At 39.6% G+C, this 16,761-nt stretch overlaps 1 protein-coding gene across 1 annotated transcript in view; it reads right to left on the bottom strand.

Moving 5' to 3' along the window:
- Positions 1-1,473: 1,473 nt before the first annotated feature.
- The window catches only part of LOC117326790 (tubby-related protein 4-like), a 205,217-nt gene continuing 189,929 nt past the window's right edge, over positions 1,474-16,761 (bottom strand). The window contains exons 11-14 of the mRNA XM_033883515.1: positions 16,033-16,270; positions 10,043-11,256; positions 9,464-9,649; positions 1,474-5,322 (exon numbers count right to left, since the gene is read on the bottom strand). Of these exons, the coding sequence (XP_033739406.1) occupies positions 5,206-5,322; positions 9,464-9,649; positions 10,043-11,256; positions 16,033-16,270 (1,755 nt within the window). The 3' untranslated portion in view covers positions 1,474-5,205. The remainder of the gene's footprint in view (positions 5,323-9,463; positions 9,650-10,042; positions 11,257-16,032; positions 16,271-16,761) is intronic.

The raw sequence follows: 16,761 nt of genomic DNA, 5'->3' as shown, positions 1-16,761 counted from the left end.
CCAGTATGTCAGGGAGTTGGACCAGTATGTCGGGTAGTTGGACCAGTATGTCGGGTAGTGGGACCAGTATGTCGGGGAGTTGGACCAGTATGTCGGGGAGTTGGACCAGTATGTCAGGTAGTTGGACCAGTATGTCAGGTAGTGGGACTAGTATGTCAGGTAGTTGGACCAGTATGTCAGGTAGTGGGACTAGTATGTCGGGTAGTGGGACCAGTATGTCGGGGAGTTGGACCAGTATGTCGGGTAGTTGGACCAGTATGTCAGGGAGTTGGACCAGTATGTCGGGGAGTTGGACCAGTATGTCGGGTAGTTGGACCAGTTTGTCGGGGAGTTGGACCAGTATGTCGGGTAGTTGGACCAGTATGTCGGGGAGTTGGACTAGTATGTCAGGTAGTTGGACCAGTATGTCAGTAGTTGGACTAGAATATCGTAGTTGGACCAGTATGTCAGTAGTTGGACTAGAATATTGTAGTTGGACTAGTATGTCAGGTAGTTGGACTAGAATGATACGTCGTGATAACACTATAATGAATACCAAGGAGTCGTCATATTCTTGCAAAGGTATCAACCATGTAACTGATAAATAGTTGGTAAATATTCACAATCTTCAGTTATACTGCTGAGACGACATGAATTCAGCAGATATTGTATAAGATTTTAACCTTGAGAGATTTACATATTAAGGGTGCCCCTTTATAAAACAAACTATTTTACAAAGTATTCATACATAATCTGGAAATGGACAGCACATTTAAGTAAATCACCTTGTACAATACATGTATAATACTGACAAATGAAAAGGTATGTACACGTTATACACCGGCCTCCAAACCACCAAGTCTTTGTACAGGGGAGATAACTTGTGACTTACTCACCATTATTATATGTTTTGTACCAAAATCAAACATTCTCAGGTTGGGAGACATTTTAGGCCGTAGGAGTTATTTGTTATTATATACCAGCTGTCTTAGAAGTTCATGCAATATAACACTTTACCATAGAGAACTATTTATATAGTAATTAGTCGTTAATCATTTACATTCAAACCAGTGGACGGTTGTCAAATGCTTTTTAGTGAGCTGATATTTGGTTGGGGGGAAAAAGAAAAAAAAAGGTCCATGGGCCTCAACGGTCATCTGACTCTAGTAGTATACATATTCAATAACATTTGGTCAGGACCATCTCAGGATCATTGTAGCCAAGTTTGAGCTGAATGCCACTGGTGGAACTTGAGATGAGGTTTGAAAAAGGTTTGGTTCAGGAAAAACCATGATTGCACAATCACGTTACAAAATGGCTGCCATGGCTGCCATGTTAAAATTTTCACAAGGATGAAAAATAACAGTTATTTGTAGGCTCCCCTTCCTAAACATCCTCACCAATTTCCAGCTCAATGGCACCAGTGGAACTGGAGAAGAAGTTTATGATAAGTTTTATCTTGGATTTTGGAAAGCCTGAAAAATAACAATTATTAAATTTTGTCACGACCATCTCAGGATCATTTCAGGTAAGTTAGAGCTGAATCCCACTGGTAGAACTTGAGAAGTTTGAAATGTGAAAAGTTTACGGACGGCGCAAGACGACAAACGTTAACAATTTCCCTGGCCACAAGTACTTCTATCCCATAATTTGAAACATTGGAAAAAACCCAAGTTTTGTTGAAATTTTGGAGAGGCAGTGATTGGTGATATGGGGGTCGGAGCGGTAAAAGGGAGACCTCAGAAAAAAATCTACTTATCCTGATCACCCAGTGATTAACAAGGTCATACGGACAGAAATATATATCTGAACTAACAATATCATATACTCAAGCCAATTCATGGACACATTTGCATTTATCTAGAATTTGACCTTATCCTCACCTCAAATATTAATAAATTTTATTTACGAAATGACCCAGCTTGGCTAAAGATCTAAAACATAAAAGCATTTTAAAGATATCTAGATTTAAACTTCCCTGATGAAACGAAAAAATACTATGAAAACAACACATAGATCAGCCAAACGAGGAGAAATGTCAAATATTTAAAACATTGATTGATCTTAACATGTTTCTTATCAAAATTTTTGTTGAAGGAATGGAAATGGTCATCACTGTGAGGTAAAATACGTTTAAAGCTGGAATGTTTCGAATGTCGTCAAGATTTTACCCAGAAATATACTGAATTTTGTTAACTGGTATCAAGCTGTTTTAGACTGATCAATGAGTTTAATGGGTATCAATAAAACATTTTGATAGTTTAAATTCAGGACATCAGCATCATCAGCATCAATAGACCTAAGTGTGAGTACCCAGTGTTTAAAAAATAAGAAATCTCATCAGTTCCTAAAGTAGAGAGCATAAATTCTCAAATCACCATAAAACTCTAATGGATGGTATTGTCTAAATGGCAGTAGCTATTTCATTCTTTTACACACCAGAACTTTTAACAGATGTATGTTTCATGGACATATATGGGGGACCATATAATTCACAATTTTGGTTGATATTTGATTATTGAAGGTTTCTGCAAAATTTCATTATAATTGGTTCAGGGGTGTCTGAGAAGTCGAAAATGTATTTTTTTATGGATGGACAGGGGACGGCGATGAACAAATGGAAATAAGAATACATCATTGTGGTCTCGGGTGAACTAAAAATGGCAGCTTCCATGTACGGTCCAGGGGCAGGAAGATCCGGTCTTGTTGTTACATATAATATGCTCACAACAGTTTACAATGATGTTCATGTATATCAAAGCAGTATTTAATGTGAATATGATGGATTTTTTTTAAAGATTTATCCTTAGTCAGGGGAGATAACCAGTCAGACAGGGGAGATAACCCTTCAGGTAGGGGAGATAACCAGGCAGGGGGGATAACCATTCGAGGAAGGGGAGATAATCAGTCATGCAGGGGAGATAACCCTTCAAGCAGTCTGTAACAAATATGTTCTTATTGTTAACCTGTAACAAACATGTATTTCAAGGTGGGCCCCTTTCCTGGTAATCTTCGCTCTCTTTGTAGATCACAAATATGGTGAGGTCTAGTTTACAATGACATTTAACGTACAGTATGTAAGTTATGCAGAAGAAAAACTTACAAAAAACGAAAAACAGTAAATTTGAGTACATACAGGCCATGAACATTTAGGCAATAGGAACTGGAATATATGGCCATAAATGATTTTTGGTTGAAAAAATATACCAAATAAAAACATTTTGGCATATGATGATAAAAAATAAAACATAATAGAGAAAATGTAACAAAACCATATATTCTAAGGTATGGCAGTCGAGATATTCACGGTGAAAAAAATCACAGACAAGCTAACATAGTTAAGTAGTTATAGACATTTAAGGAGACTTTGGCTCAGATTGTGACGGTCGTCTACAATCACTATAAAATATCTAACCTACAACAGGGACTAGACGGTAGGACGAATATAAAACAAAGCTCTACAACATTGTATATAGACAAATATATGGAACATTTAAATCTCTTATAGAATCAAATCCCTGTGATACTACATCATGCACTGTAATTATCAACAGTAGGAGGGTGTGACATTGGACAATTCTGTGTTAGCTATGTGGTTATAATGTATATCATCAATCCTGAACTTCTAATTTCACTTCTTTTATTTCCCTGATATTTGTTTCTCTGGAAAAAACATCCAAGAAACAATGATCTAATGACATACCAATTTTTTTTCTAATACTTCTTTTTTCAAAAATCAAGAGTTTTGGGTCCCACTGAGAATAATTAACCAATAGAAACGTTAATTCTTCGGACGCCAAGTTCTACAAAACCTAACATTTCCATAGAACATACAACCTAGTATTATAAAAATCTTTTTGACAGACACAAATATTATGCATTCTCATCAGAACTTAATCTGTATGCCTGATGAATTGTTGGACTAAGAGATGGCCGGATTTCTGGGGCAGATTTGTGACTGAAGATGTAGAAGAAGTAGTCAATATTTTCATATACTATTAATTTTAGTGAGATTGATCATCTGAGAGAATGCTTCCATCAAAACGTCAAGTAGGTTCTTACTAAGCTTCTCTGGTGGGTAAGTAACAGTTAAGGATACATGCTACCTTAACTACAACAACTTGAGTAAAATTATCTCCCTTGATTTTTTTTTTTTTCAAATTTGCATAATCAAATATTAATTGTCAAATAATTCACATTCATGGTAATGAAATGCGTTTAAAATCCATTGTAAATATAGATTTTATAATTTGGAACTCTTTTTGAAAGGAGGTGTATTTCATAAGGTAGCAAGTATCCCAAAGATTATCAAGCATTCTGGTGGGAACAGGTATTTTAATAAAACAGTCGTCATGGATAGCTCGGTGGGAAAGACAACTTGCTGGAGTGGACCATCAATATATTTAGGTTTCAATGGAAAACAAGTAAAATGGAAAACTTGATTGTAAATTTAGAATAAAATTCATGCGTAACAGGTTATTTTTCTCCATGGTAAATATTGAACATAACAACAGTTACCTCCCTTCAAACATGTTACAGTAGAATCACATTTGAGGCAGAAAATTGAAAACATTTTGGAAAGTTTTGGAAGGTCCACCAAATCCAACACCCAGTATACATCTGGACATTTGGCTGCCGTCTGCTCCAGTTATCCCTGAACAACATTTTTCACACGGAAACTTTCAGGGAATGCTACACTGAAACACAGTCATAATCCACAACTTTGACCAAAGTATGTCAACGTAAGCCGCATCAGCAACTGTTGTCTACTTCAACTTTTACTAACATGTCTATGTTACATGCATAAAGACACCATGTAATTTCTACCGAGCACTGATAACGAGCCCTGCTCAGCTTTCTACCGAGCTCTACAGGAAGCTCTAAGTTGAGCAGAATCACATAAATCGTAACCCCCTACTGTAGTTTGAACAACCATCTGCATTAACTACTGGGTGATACATTTCCAAATCTGGACACTGTTAACACATAACTGAAAACTGCATGATGAGGACCTGGAGTTGTCTCCCCTGTTTTGATCTCTCACACCAGAGTTGCCCCCCTTATTTTGATCCCTCACACCATTGTCCAGAAGTTCTTGTGGCTAAATTTGCAATCAGTCGATGCGTTGTCACATCCTTCCTCCTACAGATCCTTTGAGCCTTTTCACTTTAGCCTTTGTGTTACGTCGGCCAGAGCATTGCCATACACTTCCTCCTTTGAGCCTTTTCACTTTAGCCGTTGTGTTACGTTGGCCAGAGCGACAGCGAATGCTTGTATAGCTGTGAACGGGTACTGGAAGTCCAGTGTATAGGCGTTACTATCTATCCGACCAAATTGCATAACCTGTAAAAAGAAGGAACTCATACAGTGAATTAAAATGAAAAGTCCATTTAAATATTTTCAATATTCCTAGGTCGTGTATATGTCGTTTATTTTTCGTATATATGTTGTGAAATTGTCATGTATTTATCGAGTATATGTCGTGTATATGTCATATATATTCCCTGTATATGTTGTGTATTTGCCCTGTGCTTGTCGCATATTTGTCGTGTATATGTCATGTATATTTCGTGTATACGTCATGTTTTTGTCATGTAATAAGTAGTGCTCTAACGATACATCAATACGTATCGATATATGTTCGTTTTGTGCCGCGATACGATACATCGATACAGTCATCCCTGTATCGTAATATCGCCGGCATGGGTGCGGGTCCATGTAACACATTTGATACAGCGAATCGAGCGTGCCGAAGCGCACCGTCAGTAAAACGCTTGTAACCGGATTGTATGAAGTCGCCAATGCAGAGCACCTTGATGATTGCGAATAAATATGGACAATGGCTAACGCTGACAGCCATGTGTAATTCCGTTTAACTTTATCTCTCTATCTATATCTATATCTTAGTACTAAACCTCCTCCGACTTGTAAATCAAAGATATTCGTTGACTTGAAACAAGTCAAGGGTCCACGGCACATGGAACTTACCTATCGAAGTAGAGTATTCAGTATTGCCGTATTCACAGAATGGGAGGCGGAGTTAACGTATTCCGGGAACACAATAACTTGAATTCGCATTAAATCGGCATCACCCTCATTTGACAATTTTACACCACCAGCAAGACAAGTATTGAAAACCGAAAACCGTGGACAGGTTTAACACAAATAAAGCCGAAAACCACTATGTTTAAAAGCTGATAGCAAACATGCTAAATAATGTATCGATAACTAGTTTATAATAAATGATCTGCGCCCTTTTCTGCAGTGGAAATGAATGTTTCCGTGAGTTGTAACTTGTTGCACGTTGTTGACCCAATGTATAACATTCAGAGTCGACAATGTTTCAGTGACAAGACTCAAGAGTCCTGTTTATATTTGACATTTATTTAGATCTGTTTAATTCTACTGTTTTTGTTAACAAGAAATCCTAGAGGGATCTTGGCGCCCACCATTGAATGATCTTTATAGGTTCCATGTCAGATTGATCTTTTCTCTACTTTTCCCTTCCTCTAAGACTTACTAATCTGTGTAAATTCAGAAACAGCCCTCTAGTACTTTTCAAACAAGGAGAACCTATATATAAAATTTAAGATTTAGCGATAATGGCTGTCTGTCGGCCATGTTGTTTTCGGATTGGTCCCAATATGTAAAACTAGGCACTGAGGGGAACCTACATATGAAATTTTAAAAAGATCCCTTCAGTACTTTCACAGAAATAGCGATAACAAACTTCAATTGTCAAATTCCAAGATGGCTGTCTGTCGGCCATGTTGTTTTCTGATTAGTCTCAAAATGCAATATGCATAACTAGGCACCAAGGGGAACCTGCATATGAAATTTGAGAAAGATCCCTTCAGTACTTTCTCAGAAATAGCGATAACAAACTTCAATTGTCAAAATCCAAGATGGCTGCCTGTCGGCCATGTTGTTTACCGATTGGTCTCAAAATGCAATATGCATAACTAGGCACCACGGGGAACCTACATATGAAATTTGAGAAAGATCCCTTCAGTGCTTTCTGAGGATTAGCGATAACAAGAATTGTTTACGGACAGACGGACGGACGGACCACGGACCACGGACGCAGGGCGATTTGAATAGCCCACCATCTGATGATGGTGGGCTAAAAATGTGTTCAATGAGTGTCATTAAAACTTCAGATTGAACGTTAAATATTGTTTGATTTGTTTCAATTTATGACAATTTCACGTATACGCGATACGTATCGTATTGTGATGTCTGTATCGCAATACATATCGTATCGTGACATTGTTGCCGATACACAGCACTAGTAATAAGCTTACTCTTGTCTATTCCACATCAGTATCAATGCTAACAGATACTAATTATATATAAGCCCACAGGTTTATTGTCAGAGAGAGATGGCAAGATGCATTTTTAATCACTTAGCCAATCAAACTAATATGCTGAGTGAGGTATTGATATCCTTAACTAATTTATGGTTGACACAAACAACTTTCTGTCAGCACTAAATGGGATATAATATTGGTGTTTGTCTGCACATTTCTTTACCTTTCACAAGCTTAAGGGTTTAAGGTCCTCAGTGTAGGCCTTTGTCTACAAGCAACACATAGACAAATTGTACACAATCCTAATTTACCACCTGTGTGTTCCTCAATCCTAATTTACCACCTGTGTGTTCCTCAATCCTAATTTACCACCTGTGTGTTCCTCAATCCTAATTAACAACTTGTGAGTTCCTCAATCCTAATTAACAACTTGTCTGTGCCTCAATCCTAATTTACCACTTGTGAGTTCCTCAATCCTAATTTACCACCTGTGTGTTCCTCAATCCTAATTTACCACATGTGAGTTCCTCAATCCTAATTTACCACCTGTGTGTTCCTCAATCCTAATTTACCACCTGTGTGTTCCTCAATCCTAATTTACCACCTGTGTGTTCCTCAATCCTAATTAACAACTTGTGAGTTCCTCAATCCTAATTTACCACCTGTGTGTTCCTCAATCCTAATTTACCACCTGTGAGTTCCTCAATCCTAATTAACCACCTGTCTGTGCCTCAATCCTAATTAACCACCTGTCTGTGCCTCAATCCTAATTTACCACCTGTGAGTTCCTCAATCCTAATTAACCACCTGTCTGTGCCTCAATCCTAATTAACCACCTGTCTGTGCCTCAATCCTAATTTAACACCTGTGTGTTCCTCAATCCTAATTTAACACCTGTGTGTTCCTCAATCCTAATTTAACACCTGTGTGTTCCTCAATCCTAATTTAACACCTGTGTTTTCCTCAATCGTAATTAATCACCTGTCTGTGCCTCAATCCTAATTTAACACCTGTGAGTTCCTTAATCCTAATTAACTAGCTGTGTGTTCCTCAATCCTAATTTAACACCTGTATGTTCCTCAATCCTAATTTAACACCTGTGTGTTCCTCAATCCTAATTTAACACCTGTGTGTTCCTCAATCCTAATTTAACACCTGTATGTTCCTCAATCCTAATTTAACACCTGTGTGTTCCTCAATCCTAATTTAACACCTGTGTGTTCCTCAATCCTAATTTAACACCTGTGTTTTCCTCAATCCTAATTAACCATCTGTCTGTGCCTCAATCCTAATTTACCACCTGTGTGTTCCTCAATCCTAATTTAACACCTGTGTGTTCCTCAATCCTAATTAACCACCTGTGAGTTCCTCAATCCTAATTTACTAGACCCTACTGCTCCTACCTTAATATCCTCAGTTATACAAGTCAGTCACTGAACCCATAAATATCACCCAATTGAGAGCCAGAGCTAAATTCCCCAATTCTTGAAAGCCAGAGCAATATTCCCCAATATTCTTGAGAGCTAGACTTGAATTCCTCAATTCTTGAGGGCTAGACCTAAATTCCCCGATTCTTGAGAGCCAGACCTAAATTGCCCAATTCTCGAGATCCAGACCTAAATTGCCCAATTCTTGAGATCCAGACCTAAATTGCCCAATTCTTGAGAGCCAGACCTAAATTCTCCAATTCTTGAGAGCTAGACCTAAATTCCCCAATTCTTGAGAGCCAGACCTATATTCCCCAGTTCTTGAGAGCTAGACCTAAATTCTCCAATTCTTGAGAGCTAGACCTAAATTCTCCAATTCTTGAGAGCCAGACCTAAATTCTCCAATTCTTGAGAGCCAGACCTAAATTCTCCAATTCTTGAGAGCCAGACCTAAATTCTCCAATTCTTGAGAGCTAGACCTAAATTCTCCAATTCGTGAGAGCCAGACCTATATTCCCCAATTCTTGAGAGCCAGACCTAAATTCCCAAATTCTTGAGAGCCAGACCTAAATTCCGCAGTTCTTGAGAGCCAGACCTAAATTCCCCAAATTGTTTACCTGGACATTAAGTATTCACCTGCCTACTTAAAATCCTAAATACAAAACTGAAATTCAACTACTTGCCTTACACCCAAATATCTCACATCTCTCCTGCTTACCCTTTGAATCCTTCAAATTTTAAACCCACCTGCCGACCTCTGAACTCAATCTGGAAGTTTTTCGCTGACTCCTGTGTGACCCGTCCTCCGAAGTCGAGCTGGTAGACCTGACTGTTCTCATTCCAGAGTGGAGCTTTGTTGTGCATCACAAATTGTCGCATTCCCATTGGTGGAAAACTTGACCTCTCCTCACTCTTCCGTCGCACCTTCCGTAACTATGGAAACAGAAAATTCATCCATAGATCTCTTACAATGCACCTTCCGTAACTATGGAAACAGAAAATTCATCCATACATCTCTTACAATGCACCTTCCGTAACTATGGAAACAGAAAATTCATCCATACATCTCTTACAATGCACCTTCCGTAACTATGGAAACAGAAAATTCATCCATAGATCTCTTTCAATGCACCTTCCATAACTATGGAGACAGAAAATTCATCCATACATCTCTTACAATGCACCTTCCGTAACTATGGAGACAGAAAATTCATCCATACATCTCTTACAATGCATATTTTGACAATACAAATGAAAATGCTTTAATGAATAGAATCCCTTTATAACAACCGGGTTTAAGTTAACCCTCAAGTTCAGTGAACTTACCTTCTGTTTAAATTGAGCTTTCTGGAATGATTCTAAATTCTTATAATTGTGAGAAAACCGAATCTCTTCAACTGAGGACGATAGATCCTCGTCAGAACTTTCTATCTGTGTTGCCGAGTACTTTGACTTTCGTTTAAATATAGGACTGTAATGTTTACATTTGCCCTTAAGAACTTCCTCCCGGAGTTTCCTAGTTGGAGAGTCCCCTTTCGGACTTCTCCGGATAGGAGAGGCTGGGAGTGATGCACTGTGGTTAATTTCGAAGTCAGGAGTGCTGATAGAAAACGGGTCTCTATGGAGCCCTGAGCTGTCATCACCGAAGAAATCTTTGGACTTGAGATTGCATGAGTGTGACTTTGGTGAATAAGAAGGACTGCTAGTGATACTATCATTGTCTGTCAAGTTTGTGTGGGAATCCATGAAATCAACGCTATCATCTTCTGTTGCTAATGAATCTATACTTTCTCTCCGGTCGAATAACAATTCCGAAACATCCTTCCCAGCATCCTTTAGTAATTCTTCTGATGCTGCGAGATACAAACGTTTTTGATGTTCGGATGTGAGATTTGACGTTGGCGTCAGCTGACTAGAATCACAAATAACTGTATTTTCGTGGTTCGTCTCCACAGTTTTACTGTAATCTTTGTCATCATCAATAAATTTAATCCCACAATTGGCACGATCTGCCCACCGATTTTCCTCATCGTATTTCATTATGTGTTCAACTTCGTTATGTAAACTTGTTCGCATAACACCATTCATAGTGGGGCTGACTTCGGAATTACCACAATCCTCAGACGCAGACGAAACGTTCACCTCTGTCATTTGAGATCCTGTGGAAAAAGGGAAGTTTTTAACCTTTGGCTTGGCCCCTTGGCCGACATATTTATCTTTGAGCACTGAATTGGAGTCACAATTGAAGGCATTGTTTTGAGCAAGAGATTCTGTTGCGGGTGACAGCGACCTATTTTTCATGTTTGGCGTCCTTAAAGGTCTCTCAGTACCGACTAAAACGTTACTAATGCCGCAACTGTCACCCATCAGGTCCAAAAAGGGTTTGTTATCTTCACTCTGATTGGTTGAAGAATTGGATGGAAGCACATCAACTACAACTTGATTTTTGTTGTTGTTACCGGCAACAGCTGTTTCCGTGACAACGAGTATTCCTTCGTCGTGGCAATAGTCTCCGCCATCATACAGCATTTCATCGAAGGCTGCAAAACAACGAACAACATCAAATAGGACAGTTACTTAATTATTACACAAAAAACATCAATAACAAAAGACACATAGGGCCTGTATAGCTAAATCAGAAACAGAAGATGAAATGTTGATGAGAGTAGCTTATTTGAGTTATATTGAATGGCCCTTCAGATCTCAAATGTTGTTTCTTACCCTTATTATACAGGGGTCTGTTCCTTTTCCATTGGGAAAATATGACTGGTTTTTAATATCAGGAAAAACAAGAGGCCCAGAGGGTCTGTATCGCTCATCCGGTTTATTTGAGCAAATCTCAAAACAATTATGTTCCATTTGTTAATAGTTTTATTTGTTGATGTCTAACAATGCTATAATATATATGATTATGGGGTGGGAATCTCAACTGCTTGAGATATACAACCCAGAAACAAAGTCACGATTCAACATGGTTTTGTTTAAAGAAACTAATCAGTCCCTTATGGTTGGGAAAGACCCCTGGGGCTATTTTTACATCCGAAATGAGTTCATCTCTTTATGCCCAGCAATACTATATTGTTATGGGGTGGGGATCTGAATGGTTTCAAAGATGTTACTACTGAAATATCAATGCCATACATTGCTTAGTTCCAGAGAAGAAGTAATTAATACCACTATTGCCAAATGGACCCCTTTGGGTGGGGGGGGGGGGGGGGTCAGCCCCAACATTTGTACATCTGCAAATATGAGCAATATCTATTGCTTAGTTTCAGAAAAGAGGTCCATTATATCATTATAGCTATATTGACCCCTTTTAGGCCCCAGGGGGTCAACCCCACCATTTGTAAAATTTTGAATCTGCACCCCTTATGGATGCTACCAGTCAAATATGAGCAATATCCATTGCTTGGTTCCAGAGAAGTAGTTGTTTATAGTAATTAACCTAAATTGATCCCTTTTGGCCCCACCCTCTGGCCCCCAGGGGGTCAGCTGAACCATTAAAACAATTTTGAATGCCTACCCCATAAGGATACTACTAGTCATATATAAGCTATATCCATTGCTTAGTTTAAAACAAGAGGCCCATGGGGCCTGTATCGCTCACCTGGTTGGATTTGACCAAATGTCAAAATAATGTTCATGTTCAATTTGTTCATACACATACTCTCTAAGGGACTGAAAGACCCTATGGATTATTTTTACAACCTAATTGTGAAGAAACTAAGTCCCTTAGGGTGGGGAAAGACCCTTGGGCCTCTTAGACTCCGCCCCTCAGGCCCCTGGGTGTTCAGAGTAAAATTTATACAAACTCTGTTCCCCTCCCCCCAAGGATGTTCCTGACCAAATATGGTTCTAATTCATTCATAACTTTATGACTTGTAGCAATTTAAATGATTAACTCTATTTCCCCTATTTGACCCCGCCCCTCAGGCCCCTGGGGGTTCAGAGTAAAAATTTATACAAACTTGTTCCTGACCAAATTTGGTTCAAATTCATCCATAGCTTTATGACTAGTAGCGATTTAAATGATTAACCCTATTTCCTCTATTTGGCCCCGCCCCTCAGGCCCCTGGGGATTCAGAGTAAAAATTTATACAAACTCTGTTCCCCTTCTCCCAATGATGTTCCTGACCAAATCTAATTAAAATCCATGAAAAATTTTATGACCAGTAGCGATTTAAAGACTAATCTCTATTTCCCCTATTTGGCTCTGCCCCTCAGGCCCCTGGGGGTTCAGAGTAAAAATGTATAAAAAAACTCTGTTCCCCTTCTCCCAAGGATGTTCCTGACCAAATTTGGTTCTAATTCATTCATAACTTTATGACTAGCAGTGATTTAAAAGATTAATCCTATTTCCCCTATTTGGACCGGCCCCTCAGGCCCCTGGGGGTTCAGAGTAAAAATTTATACAAACTCTGCTCCCCTTCCTCCAAGGATGTTCCTGACCAAATCTAGTTAAAATCCATTAAAAATTTTATGACCAGTAGCAATTTAAAGACTAATCTCTATTTCCCCTATTTGGCTCCGCCCCTAAGGCCCCTGGGGGTTCATGATCAGAGTAAAAATGTATACAAACTCTGTTCCCCTTCTCCCAAGAATGTTACTGACCAAATTTGGTTCAAATTCATTTATAACTTTATGACTAGTAGCGATTTAAAGGATTAACCCTATTTCCCCTATTGGGCTCCACCCCTAATGCCCCTAGGGGCAAGACCAACCGTTTATACAAAATTGGTTTCCCTTCACCCAAGGATGTTTCAGACCAAATATGGATCAAATCCCTTTATTCCTACGGAAGAAGAAGGATTTCAAAGAATTTGCTATATTTCCCCTATTGGGCCCAACCCCCCAGGCCCCTGGGAGGCCAGACCCACCGTTTATACAAAATTGGTTCCCCTTCACCCAAGGATGCTTCAGACCAAACATGGATCAAATCCCTTTATTTCTGCAGAAGAAGAAGGATTTTAAAGAATATGCTATATTCCCCTATTGGGCCCCACCCCCTAGGCCCCTGGGGGGCCAGACCCACCGTTTATACAAAATTGGTTCCCCTTCACCCAAGGATGTTTCAGACCAAATACTTTTATTCCTATGGAAGAAGAAGGATTTCAAAGAATTTGCTATATTTCCCCTATTGGGCCCTGCCCCTCAGGCCCCTGGGAGGCCAGACCCACCGTTTATACAAAATTGGTTCCCCTTCACCCAAGGATGCTTCAGACCAAACATGGATCAAATCCCTTTATTTCTGCAGAAGAAGAAGGATTTTAAAGAATATGCTATATTCCCCTATTGGGCCCTACCCCCTAGGCCCCTGGGGGGCCAGACCCACCGTTTATACAAAATTGGTTCCCCTTCACCCAAGGATGTTTCAGACCAAATATGGATCAAATCCCTTTATTCCTATGGAAGAAGAAGGATTTTAAAGAATATGCTATATTCCTCTATTGGGCCCCACCCCCCAGGCTCCTGGGGGCCAGACCCACAGTATATACAAAATTGGTTCCCCTTCACCCAAGGATGCTTCAGACCAAATATGAATCAAATCCCTTCATTTCTACAGAAGAAGAAGGATTTTAAAGAATTTGCTATATTTCCCCTATTGGGCCCCACCCCTACGGCCCCTGGGGGGCCAGCCCCACCGTTTATACAAAATTGGTTCCCCTTCACCCAAGGATGTTTCAGACCAAATAAGGATCAAATCCCTTTATTCCTACAGAAGAAGAAGGATTTCAAAGAATTTGCTATATTTCCCCTATTGGGCCCCGCCCCTCAGGCCCCTGGGAGGCCAGACCCACCGTTTATACAAAATTTGTTTCCCTTCACCCAAGGATGCTTCAGACCAAACATGGATCAAATCCCTTTATTCCATCAGAAGAAGAAGGATTTTAAAGAATATGCTATATTCCCCTATTGGGCCCCACCCCCAGGCCCCTGGAGGGCCAGACCCACCGTTTATACAAAATTGGTTCCCCTTCACCCAAGGATGCTTCAAACCAAATATGAATAAAATCCCTTCATTTCTACAGAAGAAGAAGGATTTTAAAGAATTTGCTATATTTCCCCTATCGGGTCCCGCCCCTAAGGCCCCTGGGGGGCCAGACCCACTGTTTATACAAAATTGGTTCCCCTTCACCCAAGGATGCTTCAGACCAAATATGAATCAAATCCCTTCATTTCTACAGAAGAAGAAGGATTTTAAAGAATTTGCTATATTTCCCCTATCGGGTCCCGCCCCTAAGGCCCCTGGGGGGCCAGACCCACCATTTATACAAAATTGGTTCCCCTTCACCCAAGGATGCTTCAGACCAAATATGAATCAAATCTCTTCATTTCTACAGAAGAAGAAGGATTTTTAAGAATTTGCTATATTTCCCCTATTGGGCCAGGCCCCTGGGGGGCCAGACCCACCGTTTATACAAAATTAGTTCCCCTTCACCCAAGGATGCTTCAGACCAAATTTGGTCAAAATCCACTGAGTAGTTTAGGACTAGTAGCGATTTAAAGGAAAAGTTGACGGACGGACGACGGACGCTGCGCCATGCCCTTCGGGCCAGGTGAGCTAAAAAGAAGTCGTTTATATCAATTGAGACCTCATCTCAGGTGACCTTAAACATTTTTTATTTTGGCCCCCGGCTGGGGATTTGATGGGGTGGGGTCAGAAACATTGTAAATTACATCCCCCTATGTTGTTTATTCATATCTTCACTATTTTTGAGTGATAAAATTAAAACCAAAGATTTTTGGTAGGAATTTTATGCAGGAATAAAAAGTATGTAATATGTAATTTCCGGTACATATTATGCATGACACCGGTCAGTTTATTGAAGGACAAACATATGACACCGGTCAGGTTATTGAAGGACAAACGTATGACACCGGTCGGCTTATCGAAGGACAAACATATGACACCGGTCAGGTTATTGAAGGACAGACGTATGACACCGGTCAGTTTATTGAAGGACAGACATATGCCACCGGTCAGGTTATTGAAGGACAGACGTATGACACCGGTCAGTTTATTGAAGGACAAACATATGACACCGGTCAGGTTATTGAAGGACAAACGTATGACACCGGTCGGCTTATTGAAGGACAGACATATGACACCGGTCAGTTTATTGAAGGACAGACGTATGACACCGGTCGGCTTATTGAAGGACAGACGTATGACACCGGTCAGTTTATTGAAGGACAGACGTATGACACCGGTCAGTTTATTGAAGGACAGACGTATGACACCAGTCGGCTTATTGAAGGACAGACATATGAAGTACATTTTGTAGGCCATTTGACCTTTGACCTTTCAAACCTACATGACTGATCACTCTCCTCTTCGATGGCCCGCGCTGGTGAAAAGTTGGGGTCACGACTGAGAAGCTGACCGTCACTACGAATCTCTGTGACGGTTATGGTCATCTGTCGCGGCTGGAGATGTAGAAGGCTGGTCTTATAGAGAATATGACCCAGATCCTCCGGCAGGTACGGCATCGTCCCCGTGATGTGGAACTTGGTGCCCCAGATGTTCGATGTCACTTCCAACAGTTTGGAGCTCTGTCAATTAGCAAAGACAAATTTATGTTTATAACACGAACCATTGAAGTGATCTTTCAGGTCCACATATTATCCTCTCTGTATTTATTACATTTTCAGCTGTATAAAGCAGGATTTCAAATCAGTTTTAATTCCGACCATCAAACTAATCTCGAGTTGTTATCTTAATGAGGATTGGCCATAAAACTTGTATGAAACAGAAATGAATTCAAGATGATATTTTTAATCATGTGACGATCATTAAGTATTCCATATCCGTTCAATACGACTTCACCATGCCTTGTTACATGTAAAGTGGGCATGGTGACTAAAGTCATCAAAATTTTTTTGATATTTTGACAAGATTTATATATGATGATAACAAGTTGATGTACGCAATGTATATATCTAACATATTTCTTGTATACAATAATAATAAAAAATGTTTTTTGAAAATGCAGCTAAATCTTACTGTTTACAAGTGAAAAATTACAAAATAGTGTATAAAGTTA

The sequence above is a fragment of the Pecten maximus genome, chromosome 5 (genome assembly GCF_902652985.1).
Source record: "Pecten maximus chromosome 5, xPecMax1.1, whole genome shotgun sequence".
Taxonomy (NCBI): Eukaryota; Metazoa; Mollusca; class Bivalvia; order Pectinida; family Pectinidae; genus Pecten; species Pecten maximus.
The sequence above is the reverse complement of the archived record's forward strand: the minus strand, read 5'-3'. Positions and strand labels throughout refer to the sequence as shown.